Here is a 20,360-nt window from a genome sequence, read left to right on the forward strand (position 1 = left end):
TTGTAAATACTTAAAATTGGATGAGCTGTGGAAAAATATGCATACAAAATTTACCTGAATTGTAAATACTTAAAATTGGATGAGCTGTGGACAAATTTGCATATAAAATTTACATGAATTGTAAAAACTTATAATAACCTTTAAAACATTTCAGATAATTTCCTTTAGTATATTTTTTGAGTGAATTGTTCTGTAATTAATCTACTTCATTCCATTTATTAATTTTTAATGCCAGTCTGTCGGTTGAAGATGAGTTGGGTGCTATGCGTCATCGTGTTGAGTGAAGGAGTTCTGGTGGTCAAGAAACCACAATGAGGTCTGATCACAACCTTCTGCCAATGTTCTCGGGCCCACCAAGAGAAAGGTTCATTCTACTGGGATTGAGCGCTGGTACATGTATATGAGAGGAGGACAAGATAATCAAACTTCATTTTATTTTATCTGGTTACAACTGCATATAGTCAAAGGACAAAAGCCAATATATACGAAACGCCATAACTGTCTTATGGTAGATACTTTTTCATGGAAGTTTTCTTTATTATGATTAGAGTTTTCGTTATTATGATGGAAGCTTTCTTTATTATGATTAGAGCTTTATTTAAAATGATGGAAGTTTTCTTTATTATGTTGAGAGTCTTAATTCTGATACTGAAAATGACAAAATCGGATATGTTTTCTTATGATATCGGAAATTGGTAATCTATAACTCTAAGAGTGAACAATCTGTCGACGGATGGCACATTTTAGACATGTCCTGAAATTTGCCGTTTAGCTGCGATGCAAAGAAAAGGGTGTTATCATACCTTAAAGTTTTGGTCATAAAACAAGTACAAATACAAATTTCAAACTATCAACCCAAATTCCGTATGATCTAACTGGAATGGTATAATCTACATATGTAGTCAATTTTACACATATGCAGAGGCAGAACCGGAAGGGTTGCGGGGGTTGGATAACCCCTCTTTCGGTTTTGAATTTTTTCAATTTTGTGTAAATTTTACAACAAATTTGTACGCCAAAACTTTGAAAATATTTTTACAAAATCTGTACGGCTGCACCAACATATTAGAGCATTGTTTATTGTATAAACTTAAAGATTACTATGACAACAAGTTTTGTCCTTTGCAACGTTGCCACCACATCCTGTCTAATATGGTTGCTCAAAATAAGACTACTCAGAACGGTTGCCAATATGTTTTTTTTCTGTATGCATGGTATCACTTGGTCCATTACATAGTCTTATTTGGCATGATTGACGTCTGGTTGTCAAGTAATGTCTCTAGAAAAGCAGAGGACGCTTACCCTTCCGATAAACCTGATATTTTACTTCCATTTTTGATTTATGGTAGACCAGCGGATTGCTCATTACTGTTGTGTGCTCTTAAGTGTTATTTTGGTTATTTCGTACTCTTTGTTGTGTCTTTTTTCTCACCTTCTAGTCTAGTCTTTTTGATTACCGTTCGTAAATTCGTACTGGTTCTATCTAATTTATGTATTATTGGTATCATATTGGTAGAATAATAAAGCAATAAAATTAGACCATTTTATTTTGCAAAAAAAAACACAATTTCCCGTTATTACTGTGTCCAACATTTTCTGATTTATCTGAAATAATAGAAAAAGGAAATTAATTCAGTTAACTAAAATAGTCAGTTATAAATCATGTTTATTTCAATTCCTGAATACTTTAAAGGTTGTAAATTTGTGAATAGTACATATACAACAATTGTGCTATATATTCTAATTTTAAAATTAAACGAAGCTCAAAGTCGCCTTTATCCTTATTCCATGACTTACCCAGATTGACATTCACATTCGCACTGAATTCGCAACCACCCCCTTCATCGACCACCAATGCACCCTTTCTTTAGATGGTCACAACAAAAGTTGCACGCTTTATGAGATGTACAACCTCCCCACTAGCATCTTATTCGTAACCTTCGCTTTCTCGTATACAACTGAGGAACGAAGAAAATCCAAATGAATACAGACTTTGAATTGTAAATATAATATCCAGGTGAGGGTTTGGGGGGTGGCCAGGGGTGGAACCCCTTTTCGATGGAAAATATGGTCAAACTTAATGGACTAATGATATCCTTAAATCTCTTCTATAGTTTCTTGATCTAATACCTCTACCTTTTTAATCATATATTTCTAAATCCGCCCGAAGAGTAACATACGAACTGTACATGATGTTTGATATTCTATGGAAAAATGTTCAAATCATTCTTTTTTCGTGTATTTAAAAAGATTATTTAAACGTCTTAAATTTATTGTATACAAAAAAATAGAACAGTACTTAAAGAATTAAACCTATTGAACTACTGCAATTTGGATCAAACTTCAATATGAAGCTGGCGACAAAAATAATACAAAAAAAACAATAATAGCCACTGAAAAATTTATTCAACTATACACCAACCTGAAAGTGCTACAAGAACAAGGAGGAAAAGAGTCTGTCTCATTCTGCGTTTTTTTATCTGTAAATAAATAACCAACAAAGCGATTCTTATTAACTAGATGTAAAGCTAAAGAAGTTTTAAAAATTTATAAAAATTGAAGGAAACAATCTGGGCTTGTATACTGACCTCTCGTACCTTTAAGAAAATCGTTTGTTTCACCGTACTAACATAAAATCGGACAAATTGCCAGTGAAAAATGTAAGTTTCTCGTATAGTTAGCAAATCTTACATTTTAAATTTTAAAAAAAAACGTGTTTTTGTGATTATAAATGTTTCTCATATGGATGCAAAAAAATCGTAAGAACTTTTATACACAATCAAATTATCTCTGTATGAATTGTGCATTGCTTTATATTATTTCTGTTCTAAAAAAAAACACTTCTTTCTGAAATTAATCAGTTTCCCACCTTTTTATGATATATGTTGCTAATGAAACGATTGTCTGATCAAGGCTTATTTATACCCTTGTTGTTGACATTTTCAACTGAGGAAATGGAACCAGTTTTTGTTTGATTAATGGCACCGTGCGGGTCCGGTTGTCAAAAGAACAGGCCCGCAGCAGCGCTAGGCTTTTCGTAAAAGGCGATTAAATAGTGCTCAGAACCCTGGCCGGGGGCTATGGCGCTCTGCACACAAAGCAACTGGGTTGTGTACCCCAGAATGGGGTAACCCTGGCATGTTACATACTGGGGTTGTCAGGCTATAATACGGAAAACCTGACCGCTAACCATAGTGGTGTATCGCGTTGGAAAAGATGTCCCGTTCCTCGCACGTCAAAGAAGCTTTCTGTGGTATTCTCCCGGAGTAGGAACTATAAGCCTCTGTCATAGGATGCTGAATTGCCCGACCCTACCCACCTCTCCCTATTTCCATTGGCAATCAAAATTTGTCGACCCTACATAATCTTTGTATCCCATCCCATTTTTCATTTCATCATCATTTCATGATCATTTTATCATCCATTTCATGTTCATCGCCTGCATATAGCTGAATATTGCTGCTCGGGCGTTAAACCCCAACAATCAATCAATCAATCATTGTTTGATAAATGAAGCTACTTTAAGCTTCAAAATCCCGTAAATACATCACTTCAAGGTTTATTTCCCAAAACAACTGAAACAAAAACAACGGTGAAAGGGAAATATTAATATCTATTATCAGTACGCATGTCCATTTTATTTTTTTCACATCTGTTTAGTAGAAACTCTAAGCATATAACAGAAAGTGGTTATAGGTCTACGGAGGAAATTTACAAATTATTTACAATTTATGTACTCTTGGTATCATATTGGTAGAATAATAGGACAATAAGATTAGACAATTTTTTATTTGTAAAATAAAATTCCGTTTTTGTTGTGTCCAACATTTTCTGATTTATCTGAAATAATAGAAAAAGTAAATTAATTCAATAAACCAAAGTAAGAAATAATAAACCATGTATATTTGAATTCCTGGATACTTTAAATGTTAATGCAACAAATTTGGAGAGTGTACACATACCACTATTGTGCTATACATGTATATTCCCTGTAATTTAAAAATTAAAGAAAGCTCATCTAGCAATCAACTCCATTTAATAATGAAGAAATAACTACAGCTACAGAAGAAAAGGACTTCTGAAAATCCATCGATGACAAACGAAACTTCCGACTCCATATAAATAATCAAGTCAAAAAGCCTTACCAAACACTGGCACTAATCAACAGAACCTTTAAGTACCTGGACAAAGATATGTTTCCAACACTATACAAGGGCTTAGCAATACCCCATCTTTAATACAGTAACATAGTCTGGTCATTTACAATTACGAAAGAAGCCATATTGATTTAACAAGTTCAAAGACGTACAACAAAATAACTAAGAGTTATCAAAAACCTCATAACAGAGAAAGACTAATATATTTTGTGTTACCATTACTCCAGTACAGGAGACTAAGGACAGACCTTGTTGAAACATACAAAATCGTAAACGCATAGACAAAGTGAAGTGTACTGATATGTTCTCTATCTCGAATACTAACACTAGAGGCCACAAGTATAAAATTTTCAAAAACAAAAAAAAAATACGATGTAGAACAAACAAGAGAAAAATAGCTTATCACAAAGAATAGTGGACAACTGGAATAACCTGCCAGACAAAGTTACAGAAGCCAATTCTGTTAATAGTTTTAAAAACGCTCTTAATAATCATTGGAATTTGAAATTTGTTCCTGATTTCTATGAACCGGGAGCAAGTAGTAGACCACACTTCATCGAAATGGATCAAAGACGGTGACGTATAGTCGAACCGAAACTCAAGATAAACTCAAGTTAAGATATACATGTAGTCAGTTACATGTAGTTATGTGTTGATGTCTTGCACACCAAGAAAGACTGCATATTATACAAAAGCCTGGTATTCATGGTATGATTCTTTTGATCACCAGACATCATCATTTTCAATTTGGAGATCAACTGAACAACAAAGTGCAACAATACCTTTTAAAAGTTTCCACGTTAGACTTCCTACAATAAGGCTTCTGGAACAAATTTATGTAGCTACAAGATTGGAGTCATCACTAATGGAGTTTTATGGTTGTCATCATGAACTCGTGTATTGTTATGGTGTATCCATCTGCACCATGAGAACCGAATGTTCAACGTGCCAGTTTTCCTTTACTCTTTCGTATACCCTGGACTTGACTTTTTATGAGCAACTCGGTTGGTGTTTCTAGAAAAGCAGAGGACGCTTACCCTACCGGTGCACCTTGTCCATGCTACCAGTTTTTTGTGGAGTCCGAGTTCCTCATTTACCTTTATTGCTTTGTATGTATTATTTGGTTATTTTTATGTATTTCGTTGGGTGTATCTGTTTGTCCTGCCTGATCTTTGTTCCTGGATTACATTTTTGCTTGATTTCCGCTGGAATCTTGGTTGCCTTGATTACTCTTCCAAAAGTGAATAAGTATTTTTAATGAAGTTAATATTACTTAGTACTAAAAAGCACAATTAAAAAAACAGCTCCACGATTGTGATCGATACTTTTGACTTCGTGGTAAAAATATGAGGAAATTATTCATGATATAAAGATAATATGGACCCCCATACCTTGTAAAAGCATCCTCCTTCAGTCTTGGACATGTGCAAAGTGAAAAAAAGGTTTAATATCAATTGTTCGTTGTTTGGAATGTCCTTTAAAGGTATTAAACAGGAGAATCTAGCATAAAAAGTATGGAGTGAAAAAAGGAAAATGCCCAATGCCACAAGTTTACAGATCGCTGTTGTATTGTATACAATTAATTAAAAAATATTTTTTTAAAGCGTAAGAATTCATTTTCTTGATTAGCATGTACACCTGTGACCAAAACATAAAAAGTCGCATAAAAACAATTTTGCCCATACTGATGACTCCATTCACCGCCATGTAGGATTGAGATTCGAGTAAAAACCCTCAGTATCTGCTATCTTATACATGACAGACACGGCCCACTTTCAACCGTATGTTGTGAGTCCATACATTTCATTTTTTTTTATTACATGTACTTGCTATTGTTGTAAAACAGTCTACTGCTATTATAATCATCTGAGACAGTTTTTTTTTATTTCGTCGAGAAATTTTCGTTCAAGTTTGATTGATAAGTTGGTTATCTTCAAAGTTAACTGAATGTAAACTTTATAGTACATCATTATGTGAAAATTCCATTGTTTTCTTTATCAATTCAGATGGTAGGTTCGTAAATAAATGAGGTGCATAATTATCTTATTGTTATCTTACCATTTTATTTCTAATTATTTCAGTTTCATTTTAGACATCAATATAAGAATATGTTTGAAATATCTAAATACATGTAACCCTAAAAAAGGACCGTTTTATTGTGTGAAAATACACAGCCAGCGGATCATAACTGGATAATCTATGCACATCTAGGTTAATATAATGTCCCTATCGTCTCACGTTGTTTTAATACATAGTAATAAATTACTATAAGAAATAAAAAGAAATATACTAGATTTCCCAAATAGATTTATTATCTCGATCATGCCGTTGATAGGCATTCGTTCGATTAATGATACATCTAACATAACAGAAATCAGGAAAAAATATTCATTTCTACGGAAATTTTTGTGTTATTGAATTTTATTTCATGCATAATCAATCTGTATTGCTCAATCTTTCCAAATATCCATGTCCTAAATTTAGAAATGTCAACAAAAACCGTCGGATAACTCATACAGGAAGCTGATCCCCAAGAAGTCACACCAACAAGAATATATTGGTTGTTGATTTTACAAACAAGAGGTCCCCCGCTGTCTCCCTGAAAATGAAAGCAAACAATAGTATTAAGAGCTCGGTCATCTAATAAAGCATGCGAAATTTACAATACAATACTAATTAAAAATATAGTTGAAAATACTAGTATTGCATGTATTGTTGAAATATGAAGTAAACTAAATGTCCAAATATACCAGGCAATGCTTTTGGCGTAGCAAGCAGACGAGAGCGACATACTCTGGATGGGTTTTTGATAACACTGAATACAAGTAAAGCGCACCTTTTTTTTCTTTTCAGATGATCACAGCAGGTTACAATTAAACATGTCATACAAGTACTAGTATATGCACTGGTACCATCGTGCTACTTTTTCTTAGCATTAGAATCAGCACTTTAGCATCTTACAGGAGATCGTTGTAGCAAACAGTGTCCATGTTTGTTCACCCTCCATATGTATTGATGTTACTCTAGCAGTGAAGGATAAATGGAAGAAAACAGTGGATTTTTAAGAGAAAGAAATTGCATATATATAGTAATCATTGTTCGCTATTTATATGCCTCTGGATGGTCCCCATGACTGGAATAAAGTTGTTTCTTCTTGTAGCATACAGGGCCTCAAACATGTATGGTGCCATTAGAAATGTTCTCAAAACTTTTAATTAGCACCTGATTTGTGAACTTGTAAAAGCATTTAAAAGTTAAAAGAACTTATTGTGTAGATGAATTACATATACCTCACAAGCAGCTGTTTTATCAAAGAAGGCGCAGATATTAGTTGGTTTGATGAGACCGTCCCAGTATCGCCGTGAGTTGCATTTTGAATTGCTAATGATGTCTATTCGAGCTTGCTGTAAGGTAACGGCAAGGTACCCGGATCCAGTGTCAGCTAGAAAAAAACATGTGAACATACATTAGAGAAAAAATCATGAGAAGTATCAGCTCTGATAGAATACGCCAAAGACAAGTGACAGAGACAATACAAAGAAAATAGATACAAACAATCCGAAAGCATTAAAACGCAATTTAATCTGAAGAAAAACAATCAATCAAGGCTACATCATGTAGAATTTTCAAAAGCCCTGGATTTTCTGAGTTTTTCGAATTAGGTACAAAACGAAGGATTTACTTTTTTTTTGTAATATCTTTTAACTTAAAAAATTGCACAACCGCCACTGAGAGCTTGTCACGCGATATGGTGTTAAAATCCTCAAAGTGGGGAAATGTATTCTCTCGACTGTTCCTCATCAGTTCTTTTGGTACGTAATCCGAAACTTCATGAGCTTTTTATTTAGAAAAGCAGACGACCCTTACCATAATGTTGCGTACATGTTTGAATTAAGTACTTTTTTCAATGGAGTCCGCCCTGGATGCTTTTCTTCTTTCGGTTCCTTGTGTTTCCTTTCTGTTCCTGTATATATTGTTTGTGGTTTTTATCAGCATTTCATTCCTTAATATTTCTCTTGATATTTTTGGATTTTTGTTTTCGCTTTCAACTATTGTGTGTTGTCCATTGATCGAGTATTATCATGTCCTTGACATTTGCAACCCACCATACTTCAAGGAAATTTGGTGAACTCAATATATTACATAACTTTCATCGAAAAATCCATAAATCACTTTGAAAAAATGTGGCACTAGAAAACCTTCACCGCATGCATTTATACATGTGTATAAAAAACAACTATTTTCAGTTACACAGGGGCGCTATTCCGACTATAAAGACCCACTACAAATAGAGAAACGCCAAGCCTCCGCAGCAGGAGTACAAAAGGGTGCAAGAGATTTGAACCCCTCTTTTGTTGGAAAATTGTGTTAATTTTGTGCAAAATTTTGGCAAAAATTATCATACGATATCCTAAAACTCTTTTTATACTTTTCTGTATATATCTGGTCTTACTTTAGAAAAATGCGGACTTTACCTATAGACTGTATTCCCCATCCAGTAATATGACAATCGCATTTCGTATAGTGGAATCTTTTATTGGCAACTGCATTTATTGGGCGAACACGGAAGGAAGAAGTGGCATTCCTCTCCAAGAACAGAATGGCTATGTCATATCCATGGAGAAAACTGTGTTGGTAGTTTGGATGCTGAAATACAAAGAAAGAGACCTCAAGGTTTTGTTCAAGAGAAATGCTCTTCCAGTTGAATAACCAAGGAGTCACAGAGGAAACAGGGGAACAAATGAAACATAGAAAAAAGAAAGCAGTGAGCGAAATCATTGAACATTAAGTATCAATCTCTGTAAATATCAAGCAGTGGGTGAAACATGGTATGAAAAAAACCATTTTGATATTGTAATTTGACTATTTGCACCACCAAAATCTGGAAAAAAGATAATATTTTCCATTTCATGTTGGAGCTTTGAGTTATAATTTTATTGAAATGCACGGAAATGGACATTTCGAGGACAGATAACACTGTCAAAAACCTAATTTTTCTAACATTTTATTGAAAAATTTCTGAGCAAAGCCAGTGATGCAGAGACTAAATAATGGTCTTTTTAAAATAGAAAAATATTACTGACTGGTATTACATTGTCAGATCAGTGGGGGTTTTGACATGTATGTTTCTGATTTTTCCCATTTTGCTTGATTTTTACAAATACTTACACTTATTTATTAAGGTTGGTTCGTTTATTATCTAAAGTGCATATATGTACATATAGCCTGTAAGAGGACGGAGTTGAATATATTGGTAATTATTTTCTATGCCCTTTACAGTTATACATTAACTATGATTTATATTCCGTCTACAGTTCGAGATCACACTACACTACAACACGCATTATGTTTTTAAGTACTATTCTGAGTAAGAATCAGGCAATGGGTGGCACATAATCTTTGTCTTAATTTAATCCTATTCGCCTCAAATATATTCAATACATCTAGAAAACAACTGAAAAGCTATTTAAATTTATCCTAAAGCATCTTCTGTGGCATAGATATTTTTGATTGCTTTAATACTATATTATAGTATATAGGGGGAAAGTGTGTGAAAATTTTCACGCTATTTTTTCTTGGTGTATTTCAACTAAATTTGACCTAACCCAAACTTTACAAATATTTTGATTGATATTTCTGTAGATTATGGGGTATAAATACTTGGATAGTGCAAAAAAAGTACTTGCGTCTTTTTCTTCACTTGCCGTACCTTGTAGTACACATTTTGCCTGATTCTTAAACAGAAAAGTACTTAAATGCTGGTCTTCAACTAGGCTTTAGGCAATAAAAGTCGGTTATTAGGTATAAATCAAGGCTTAGCAAAGAGTATAAGTACCTAATCTAAACTTACAATAAAGTAGCTTTTGACAGGCATGTACTGTTCATAACCTTCATAGAAATATCTGTTATATTCCCCAGCAACCACTTTCAGGTTAAAGTTTCTAAAAAATAATTTAAAAAATGTGTCATAATGAAAACAGTCATCATCATAAAATGAATCCTCATGATAACAAAGAAAACTCCTGTAATCAATAAAACCCTCAACATAAAAAAAAAATAAGTCTTATCATAATAAAGAAAAAACCTCATCACTTTAAAGAAAGCCCTCATCATCATAAAGAAATTAAAACCTCGTCATGATCAAGAAAACTTCACCATGATAAAGAGAAACCTTATCAGAATAAAGAAACCTCACATTATGAAAAAGAAAACTCTCATTGCGATAAAGAAACCTCTCATTGCGATAAAGAAACATCTCAATAGGATAAAGAGAAACCTCATCATCATAAAGAAAATTCTCATTTGGAAAAAAAACTCATTTTGATAAAGAAAACTCTTCATGTGATAAAGACGAATATCATCATCATAAAAAAAAACTCTCATCATGATAAAGTCAATATTCTCATTATGAAAACGAAAACTCTAAATATGATAAAGAGAAAACTTGTCATCATAAGGAAATTCTCTTTATGAAAAAAAAAAAACTATAAACAAAAATCTCATAATGAGAAAGAAAATTCTGATTATGAAAAGGAAAACTATTTCTAAGAAAAAGAAAACCTTATCCTCAACCTTAACCTTACTACAGACACTGTGAAGTCAGCCTCATATCTAGACCTTCACTTAGAAATCGATGGAAAACTACTGACCAAATTTTACGGCAAACGTGATGACTTTTCATTCAGAATTGTCAACTTTCCTTTCGTCTGTGGCAACATCCCTTCGGCTCCTGCGTATGGAGTGTGCATAACTCATACGTTATGCCAGAGCTTGCCGAAACTACGCAGACTTTTTGTATTGCGCTAGAAGTCTAACAAATAGGCTTCTGGAACAGGGTTATGTTGTTACAAGATTGAAGTCATCACTACAGAAGTTTTATGGTCGTCATCATGAACTCGTGGATCGTTATGATGTATCCATCAGCACCATGAAAACTGATTTATTCAACGGGTCATAGTTTACCTTTCCTCGTTTGTCTACCCCGGACTTGACTTTTTATGAGCAACTCGGCGGGTGTTTCTAGAAAAGTAGAGGACGCTTACCCTACCGGTGCACCTGGTCCATGCTCCCAGTTTTTAGTGGAGTCCGAGTTGCTCATTTACTTTTGTTACTTTGTATGTATGATTTTAGTTACTTTATGTTCTTTGTTGTGTGTGTCTGTTTTCCATGTCTGGTCTTTGTCCATGGATTACGTTCTTTTTATTACCGCTATAACCTTCGTTCTCTTGATTACTCCCTCACAAAAAAATTATCATTGTGATCGAGGAAACGCTTATGAAAACTGAAAACTCTTATCATGATAAAGAAGGCAGTAAAGTATAGCATTTTGGTCGGAGTAAATATATAAAGAAAGCAAACCGCTGTTCAATCACAACCATCAACAATATGTTAGTTATTAATATGCATTGTCATGGATGATCGAAAAGACTTAAGGATGTTAATGTAATGGTACTATCCTACGATTGTGTACATTGAAATTGTCTCACCTCGAACCGTCCAAACAATGAGCAGCAGTGATAACAACATCGTAGTCTATCAGTGTCCCGCCACAGAAAATTCCATATGAAGATATTAATCCAACTTGCCAGGGCCAAGATTTAAAAGGAGCGTCTCGTCCGCCTATTATAAGGCTCTCTGGTCCACTGTCTGTTCTGGATGCTACAAGAAAATGAGAATGCTGCAGTTTCTAGACATTTGGTGGGCCTGTAGCAAGAATCATTTTAGGCTGATCAGGTGGCGGCGTTTTCATAAAAAAATAGACGCTTATATCAATACTTAATCAATTCTAAGCACACTTATAACAGTTTTTAAGACAAGAATTGACGTAACCCCTGAAACCCTGTATGGCTACAAACCAATTTGGTATGTGCAGAATGCATTGGCTGATATTGAATTTTTTATTGATACATGTATTTTATACATTTATATGATATAAAAATTGGAGATGTAGTATAATTGCCAATGAGACAGTCATCCACAAAATACCAAACAACAAACAATTAGCCTGCTACATGCCACCCTACAGTCCTCAATGATGGGCAACACCAATACCATAAAGCAAGCTGTGAAAAGCCCAAAAATAAATCATCTATTCATAGAAGACAAAACTCAACCTAATCTATATAGAAAAATGCAAAACGAAAAACATAGAACATAAAAACAATGACAACCACTGGATTACAGTATATCCATATCCATAAATATGTATTCAAATGCTATCATAAACTACTGTGGTTTGTAGTCTTTTAAAGTTTAAGCCAAAAACACTAAATAAACTAAACAAAATAACAAACAAACAGAAGAAGTAGTTGTATGCTTACCTCTTGAAAACGGAGACTTTGACACAGAAACTATGAAAAGAATAGCAAATATTTTCATACTCTGGGAACAATCTCTTATGGTGTTTGACTGAACTGTACAAGAACAAGACATCAATGCTCGCTGAAATAAAGGTGAGTCATCACTTTATCAAAAAACATTAAGTCTATAGTAGTACGCCGGAAACTTTATTAATGATTGGGGAACTACTGTTTGATTTTTATGGGAGCTAGGATTAAATTTGAAATAAAAATGCTGTATTTAAATTTTCTAAAAATAAAAAGCCAGGACAGGACATAACAAAAGAAATATAAGACAGAATCTGTTGTTTTCCTTATATCTTTTGTTTGTACTATACAAAAAAAAGTCGGCTCATAGCGCTGTAGAAATAAAAAGGCAGGACCTAAATATTCTCAAAATTGAAAGGCATGATAGAAAATTTTCTCATATTACATTTGTACCGACCACCACCCCCACCCCCCACAAACACAATCCAATGGTTGCTCCCTTAACTTAGTTAATTTGTTGACACTGTACATTCCTAAAACACGGATGAAGTTCAATAGGCGCGGTTCTGGTCATTTTGGAAATGGCAAATTCCACAAAAAGGGGTCTAGGCATTTATTATTGGTTCCGAAATTGCACGAAATCCCCGGGTCCGGCAATTTTCTATCAACAATATAATATGTAGAAGAAAATACAAATTAAAATTATCAAAATGCAGGGCCGGATCCAAACGCTTTGAAAGGGGGGCCAGCCGATGATTATCAGGAAGGGGCGTGCTAAACATTATTTGCCCATTTTTGTCAATTTTACACATGAAAATGACAAATTTTCTAATAAAAAGGGGGTGCCAATCCCCTGCCAGCCCCCCCTCCCCCAATGGTATTAATTTCCAAAGCTCACCAAAATAAAAATTCCCTACCTTTCTTTGTCCTCCTATGGCCACTGGTCAACCAAGACCTATCCTACGTCATCCTGGCATACACGTCATATCGACATTCCTACAGAAATAGATTCTAAACGTCATAATATCTATATTTCTGATCCGATTAATGGGCAGATTTATTCCTGATATATTGATGACTTTAATGGTATAGTTCTATAAATATTCTATTTGTTATTAGAAATACGAAACCGATGTTCTTAATTTTTTTCTAATTTACAAGATTGATTTAATTAAAATCTTAATCGTGTATTAGAGCCCCTTGCCTCCGGTTTACTTGTACATGTATGGTGAGAAGGGGTTCGCGGTTTACTAGGTATACGAGAGCACCCTTCTGTTCAAGATGTGAACAAAATTTCTAAAATGCATTTCACAAAAAAAAAATGCGGTATTGAGTTTGAACTTTACACTGGTCAAAATTTTCCAAAATTTGTTTTCCGCTTTATTTGTATATGTGCAACATACTGAATATTGCGACCGGGAACCAGTCTAGGGAAGATGCCACGTTCTTCGCACGTTAAAGATCCCCGCTGTTGTATTCGATAGGAGTAGGAACATTTGCGCTCCGCATAATATATGTATAATGGTCTGACGACCCCAGCATGTAGCATGCCAGGGGTACCCCATTCCATCACCTGGGGCACACAACCCAGTTGTTCTGTGGGCAGAGGGCCCTAGCCCCAGGCCAGGGTTCTGAGCACTATTTAGTCGCTATTTACGACAGGCTTAGCGATGCTGCGGGCCAATTCTTTGTTGTTGTTGCTGTTGTTGTGGTTTTATCTTTATTATTATGCTAACTTAACGAACAAGCAGTTGTTGTTGTTTTTTTAATATATTTTTATAAGTCTTTTTCTTATTTTAGCAGTTTTCTTGTCAGCACTAATCATGAGTGCTTTTTTTCGGTACATCTTTTTCTGAATGTTTCATAAAACCATTCCACCTGTATACACTTTATTTTAAAAAAAATTACAATTCCAGGGTTTATGTCTTACTGGTTTGATGGAACTCAAAAAGGAAGTGGTCAGTACTTGTATCATAAGAACAAAAATTTTACATGAATAAAATATGTTTTAATTTCCTAGAAAAAAAATCATACCCTATTGAAAAGCTCAATTTTACTACATTTCATCAAAAGCCTCCAATATCTGAAATGTACAGGTAATTACAGTAAAATTGTGAGAGAAATTTTACAATTTTGTGTCAAAGTTATTTTTTAAATGCATGTTTGAAATTTTAAGATTTGTGCATGATTTTTACAAGAACCTGTATTTAACAACGTTTGATTCGTCATTACTTTCTTACCTGAAGAGCGATTAAGTCTATTGATGAGTATAATTTTGCAAATTAAGTCGATCGATGCTATAGATAGCTACAACCAGTGACTATATACTTTGTTCATCGAAGGGATAATTTGTTTCCCCTGAACTTGTGAACTCTGTCACGTATTAATCAGTATTTTTACACTGGATTAGGTACACTGTATGCTTATAATTTAACTTGTTCATTTAGTTGCATGCGCCTCCGAGGATATTCACCAGCCCAGTAGTAAGACTTGCCTGACTTGAACAAGATTCAAAACTTTCCAAAAGAGACTTCATTCCTTGTATTGCACATGGCAGATCTTCTTGCATAATGTTAGATGTGGCTTGTACACAATTTGCATTATTTTTGGATATCGATCTTCTTATGTGTATGTATCTTATGCTGCTGGCGAGAGATTACGCCTTCAAACACGTGCACAGCATATAAATGAACTCTGCAAAATTAATATACCAAGAAGTATAAATAGTATGTTTTTGTGTAATGTTTGCTCTGTATTTGGTTTCTCGTATGCGATTCTTCTTTGTGTTTTTTCTCTGGATCTTTCTTCTTTCTCAATACCCGAAACTTACCTTTCCTTCGTATATAAATTGTCGATTTACTGTAAACAGTTTTTTTGACTGTGTATATTCCAGTTCACCCAACCTTCTATTTTCCTGTTCAGAAATGTTTTGTTCTATATTTCGACCTGCATGTATATATACAGTGAAACCTGGCTAAACCGAACCCAAAATACACTGAAAACCTGGCTAAATCAGACTCCTTGTAAACCCTTTTCATATCAATGTAAATGCATTTCGTTTAAAATGCCTGTACCAAGGTAGGGCTATTGCAGTACCAGCTGCTCTAGTGGTGTGATACATGTACGTATTTTGCTATATTCATTTTGGACTTGACTTCATTATGGATCAGATTAGTGTTCGGTAATTTTGTTTATACCCTTATTTAACCTTGAAAAACCGAAAAAAAATATTCAGCTCAAAAATGTTTCGGTTTAGACTGGTTTCACTGTAAACAGTTTGACCTTAATCCAATCCTTGGATCGAAAGACCTCGTCAGAAAGCAAACAAATCCTAAAAAACAACAAAAATACTCTAAATGCAAAATAAATTTATTCACGAAAAATATACAGAAAAAATAGGGTATGATATCGGTTGCCAAGTTTATTCTTGTTAGCCTCTTTCTCCATGCAAGCGTAACACCACATTCTTCTGTATCCTTTGTAATCTGCAAATCAAGAAAGCGTAGGTCCATATTGAATATAGCAAATATAAGAAAAATACACCATTGAAAACTAAGCATAAGTTTGATTCAAAAATATCCATTACCTATTTTGCATTATACGAGGCAAAAGGTGGATTTTGGACCTGTCAGTCAGGTAGTTCGAGGGTGAATAACTGGGCCTCAAGACTATTAACCGATGGTCAATCGTAGCTAGACTCTCCATCCTCTGTTTTGAAGATATGTGCATTCGCCCTTAGAAAATTACAGTGACTCAAACTATCTTCGACATAGATTTTTTATACACAATATATTGCGGCTTAAGTATTGTCAAAGAGTTTTAGGCTAAAAACCACTAATTCCACTTCCCATAGGCTTCTATGCTAATTTCACAGTATTCAATGGCTTCTCTGGACTTTACCTTAACTTTAACCTGCAGATGACTATATATCAGCATGATTCTACATATGTCAGCTCACAATCCTCAGAATGGCATGTGGGGTTAGCAGACTTGCAGTGCAGTACTGGTCACCGGAAGTGAAGGGTCTATAAATAGCATGGGAAATCCCAGTGTTTTCACAAGATAGGGGTATATTTAAAAATCATTATGGAGATTAGGCTTCACATCACAAGAAGCAAAATGCACCTATAAAATGTACAGAAATGTTTTTCCTTTCAGAAACTGTTTAAATTTTTTAAATAAGATGAGAACTTTTTTCACAGCACTATGAGGAACAGGGGTAATTTCTGCGTAGGACTATTTTTGCGTACGTTCCAAATGCTCATTGGTTGAATTGGTGGTCTGTAACCTTTATTGACTATTTACCTTTAAACCTATGGCATAGATGCGCATGTACTGTCATACATTTCCCTGGCTCTATCTATTTCACCCCGGACACTGCTTAATTCCGCACCTGAAAACATATTTTTTTTAAATCTAAAACGAGACATCGTGAGCTTTGAACGGAATAATATTCAAGATGTGACAAACTCAAACTATTAGACAAACTGCAAGCCTTAAATAAAGTACGGAAAATGTTCACCATTTGTTTGTTTGTTTGTTTGTTTGTTTGTTTGTTTGTATGTATGTATATTTGTCTGCGTATCTTTAAAAACAACACCATTATTTGCATATAGTTGACAAAGTATGTTTTAGATCGCAGAAATTATCTCCAGGAACCCGAAAGTCAATATCATGTTGTATTAAATAATTAAATACGAGACATAACTTGCATCTTCACTAAAGCACTTTATACTCAAGGAAATATTCACGGTCTGGAAATTTTGTATACTGATTTGATTGTAATGCAGACGACTTGTATGTACATGTAATAAAATGGTCACCTTCCCAGTTTTTTGATATGGTGATAAAAATTTCATGCTTAATCATAGTATACAAATATTAAAAAAAAAAGAAATGGCTTACCAATGTAGTTTCTTAGTTCAGCCATTTCTGCATTAACTTTGGCTAATTCAAGTTGTTTCATAACCAGGGTTTCTGAAGAAGGATAACACTGACTCCCACGGGTAAACGACATTTTCAGCCTTTCAAAATCATTCTGCATTCGTTCCAGCTCGGCTAGTTTCAGCTTGACATCCTTAATCAAGGACTCAGTTCCTGTTTTCATTTTCCGTAGGGACATTTCAGCTTTTGCGTTGCTGCTTCGGAAGCCTGGAAATTATTCGATGTACGAAGGGCGCTCTTTACAATACTCACTAATCATGATGTACGATTTCATAGAAATTTGACAATTGCTATTTTTTTTTAAAGCGATGATATTTTACGACAGGATCCCGTGGTAAGGACTTATATTTCATAATGACAGTTTGAACGGATTTTGAATCTTCTATAATAATTAAATCATAATTAAAATTTGATATGTTGACATTCTGGTTGTCGGAGGTACCCAAATCATCCACAAGGACTTACTCTCTTAAACTCGAATACCGTTTTGAATTCTGTCGCTTCTCTTCTAGACTAGATACATAATCTTTAAGTTTTAGACACTAGCCTTATATTTATTGTGTTTCTAGGCGTAGCTTTAATTGGTGTTTATTAGGTTTTTATTTCATTATCAGTATTAACTGCTCACGTACCTTCCATATATGGGATCACTTTTCCTATTTCCATTTGTTCCCGTACACTTTTGAGCCTTATTGCCATTAGATCTAGTGGTGTGTAAAGGAAGATTGACCAAATAGCACGAGCAAGTCATACATTTGTAGTTAAGTTTCGAGGAACTTGTATACTTATGATTGTGTCTGACAATGCTTATAATTATGAATCTATGAATCTAGAAAGATTTGACTTCTATTGACTTCTATTGCATAATGGTGCAGGCACTCTCTGACTTGTTTAATGGGGAAGGAAATGGAAACGAATCCATTTTAGAGATTGCATTATGCGTAATGACATTTTTCCTTGAATTTAGGAGAAAGTTATTCATCTATCACTTGTAATTTACATGTATTTTGGTTGAATAAATGAATAATGTTGATTTAAATTTAGATTGATTGATTGATTAATTGGTTCATTGATAGGTCGATTAATTGATCGGTCAATGAATGGATGGATAATGAATTGATTGAATGGTTGATGGATAGATGGACTGATGAATAAGTTGATGGGTGGGTGGATGAAGGGATTGATTGGTAAATGAAGTCATTGATATTGAACTTACGTTTCTGATATATTGTGTTCAAGGATTGCCTCTGGTGGTGTATGTAGGCGATAACAAAGCACAGGAAGACCAAGATGATATCAAGAATACTTAGCTGAAAAAGAAAACAAGTCAAACAGAATTAAAATAAATTGGAGACAGTGTCAAGTCGCTTTTATGTAAAATAGTGTTATAACTTTATAAAATACATATATATATGCGAGATAAGATATTTGCAGTGTTGTAAGAAACCATACAGAGATCATATTGATATATGAACTGAATAATTCGCGCATAAATTAGTTATAGATAACTGGATACAAACTTACCTGAAAGTAAAATCCAGTTCCATTTCGGTTTGAGGATATTCCATTGTTAATTTCTGTACTGAAAGATTTAAGCAAACTTTTTTGACGTTTTCATTTGAACTGAATGGACACGAAGAAAAACAGAACTTTCTTTCACCAAGCAAACAATCTAGTTGCTAGTGTACCTTGTATTGTCAGATAAACCATTTAAAAATGCAATCCTATAGATTTTATATATTTAAATGCTACCTGTGTTAAACATACCTGAAATCAATCGAACTGGCCACTGCTACTTGTGCCAGTAGAACCAATGATATTGCTACGTTTTTCATCATGTTAAATTACAAAGTCATCTTCCACAAAACGTTGCTTCATCTTCATGTTGCCACCCATACTGATTTTCCCAGAATTCTTCCAACATTGTTAATAGCGACGACGACGTCATAAAAGCACATAAAAATAGGGCGCATTTAACTCGGGAGAAATCGTAAATACTCGGTCGTTCCATATGAGGCGAGTAGAAATCCTTGGTCCAAAGCACGGGGGCTTGCTCCCACTGTCAAACACAAACGTTATATACCAGTGGAGCTGTATATTTGATAGTGGGAGCAAACTCCTGGGTCCAAAGCAAGAAATCGTATTTGAATGTAATGACATATGCCAAACGGTACTTGCGGGCTTGCTTGGTTTTCTTCCAGTTCTTGTATTTGCTTTACGTTAAAGGTTTGGTTTAACAGAATTTTGTTTTGTTTTGTGTAGTACTAAATTACATGTAATTGAAAGCTTACTTACAAGTATACCTCTTCCTGCTGTTATACTTTATAGTAAATATTTCCTCTAACGCCAGTTTTGCCTTTATCTGCAACCTTGAAATACATATGAATTTTTGTCAATCTTTGATGTGTGTTTTCCTATTTCAACAGATCTCTAGATTTAAAAAAAAAAATTTTCTCTATTGTGGTATCAGGTGCATGGCTACTTTGACAGCAGAATCTAACATGCAATCATTCTTCGTGGTTTGTACGGCCTCAACAGCCCGACCAGTAAAAGCGCGAATTCGTGCTCATACATGTTAAGTTCATTCCTGTTTGACAATGGGTTAAATAACAATCTCATATTTCAGTATTTCTTCTAATAGCGGGAAATGCACTGATTTAAATACTAATAATTTTTCTATTATAATACTGTTGAAGTAACTCTGATAACACATTCGGAACAACTTCCACTACTAGAAGGTGGGTGGGGGGGGGGGCTGTTCGGGGGTTGGAATAGGTGAAAAAACGCAAAACTTAAGCAATATTTTCTTGGACTCCCTTTGATCGGACAAGGATCCGCCTCTGTCACCAATTTCTAATTTTGAACGATTTATACGTCGCAGATTAATTCTTTAAATTAATGAATATACATGCGAAACGTGTAGCCTTGCTTG

At 34.4% G+C, this 20,360-nt stretch overlaps 2 protein-coding genes across 2 annotated transcripts; both read right to left on the bottom strand.

Moving 5' to 3' along the window:
- Window positions 1–6,504: 6,504 nt before the first annotated feature.
- Window positions 6,505–15,413, bottom strand: LOC148605445 (elastase-1-like). Its single transcript, XM_088549132.1, has 8 exons — window positions 15,315–15,413; window positions 13,402–13,480; window positions 12,479–12,599; window positions 11,645–11,816; window positions 10,009–10,099; window positions 8,633–8,804; window positions 7,448–7,599; window positions 6,505–6,756 (listed from the first exon to the last, which is right to left on the bottom strand). Exons 3-8 carry the CDS (start codon window positions 12,588–12,590, stop codon window positions 6,532–6,534), a joined length of 924 nt encoding a protein of 307 aa, XP_088405258.1. The 5' UTR covers window positions 12,591–12,599; window positions 13,402–13,480; window positions 15,315–15,413; the 3' UTR covers window positions 6,505–6,531.
- A 422-nt stretch (window positions 15,414–15,835) lies between these two features.
- Window positions 15,836–19,350, bottom strand: LOC148605446 (uncharacterized). Its single transcript, XM_088549133.1, has 6 exons — window positions 19,196–19,350; window positions 18,645–18,738; window positions 18,061–18,132; window positions 17,390–17,635; window positions 16,790–16,877; window positions 15,836–15,969 (listed from the first exon to the last, which is right to left on the bottom strand). The coding sequence occupies exons 3-5, from the start codon at window positions 18,125–18,127 to the stop codon at window positions 16,798–16,800; spliced, it is 393 nt and encodes a 130-aa protein (XP_088405259.1). The 5' UTR covers window positions 18,128–18,132; window positions 18,645–18,738; window positions 19,196–19,350; the 3' UTR covers window positions 15,836–15,969; window positions 16,790–16,797.
- Window positions 19,351–20,360: the final 1,010 nt, after the last annotated feature.

This window comes from Perna viridis, chromosome 10 (assembly GCF_037379345.1).
Source record: "Perna viridis isolate PV_CMFRI_1.1 ecotype Kerala chromosome 10, ASM3737934v1, whole genome shotgun sequence".
Classification (NCBI taxonomy): domain Eukaryota; kingdom Metazoa; phylum Mollusca; class Bivalvia; order Mytilida; family Mytilidae; genus Perna; species Perna viridis.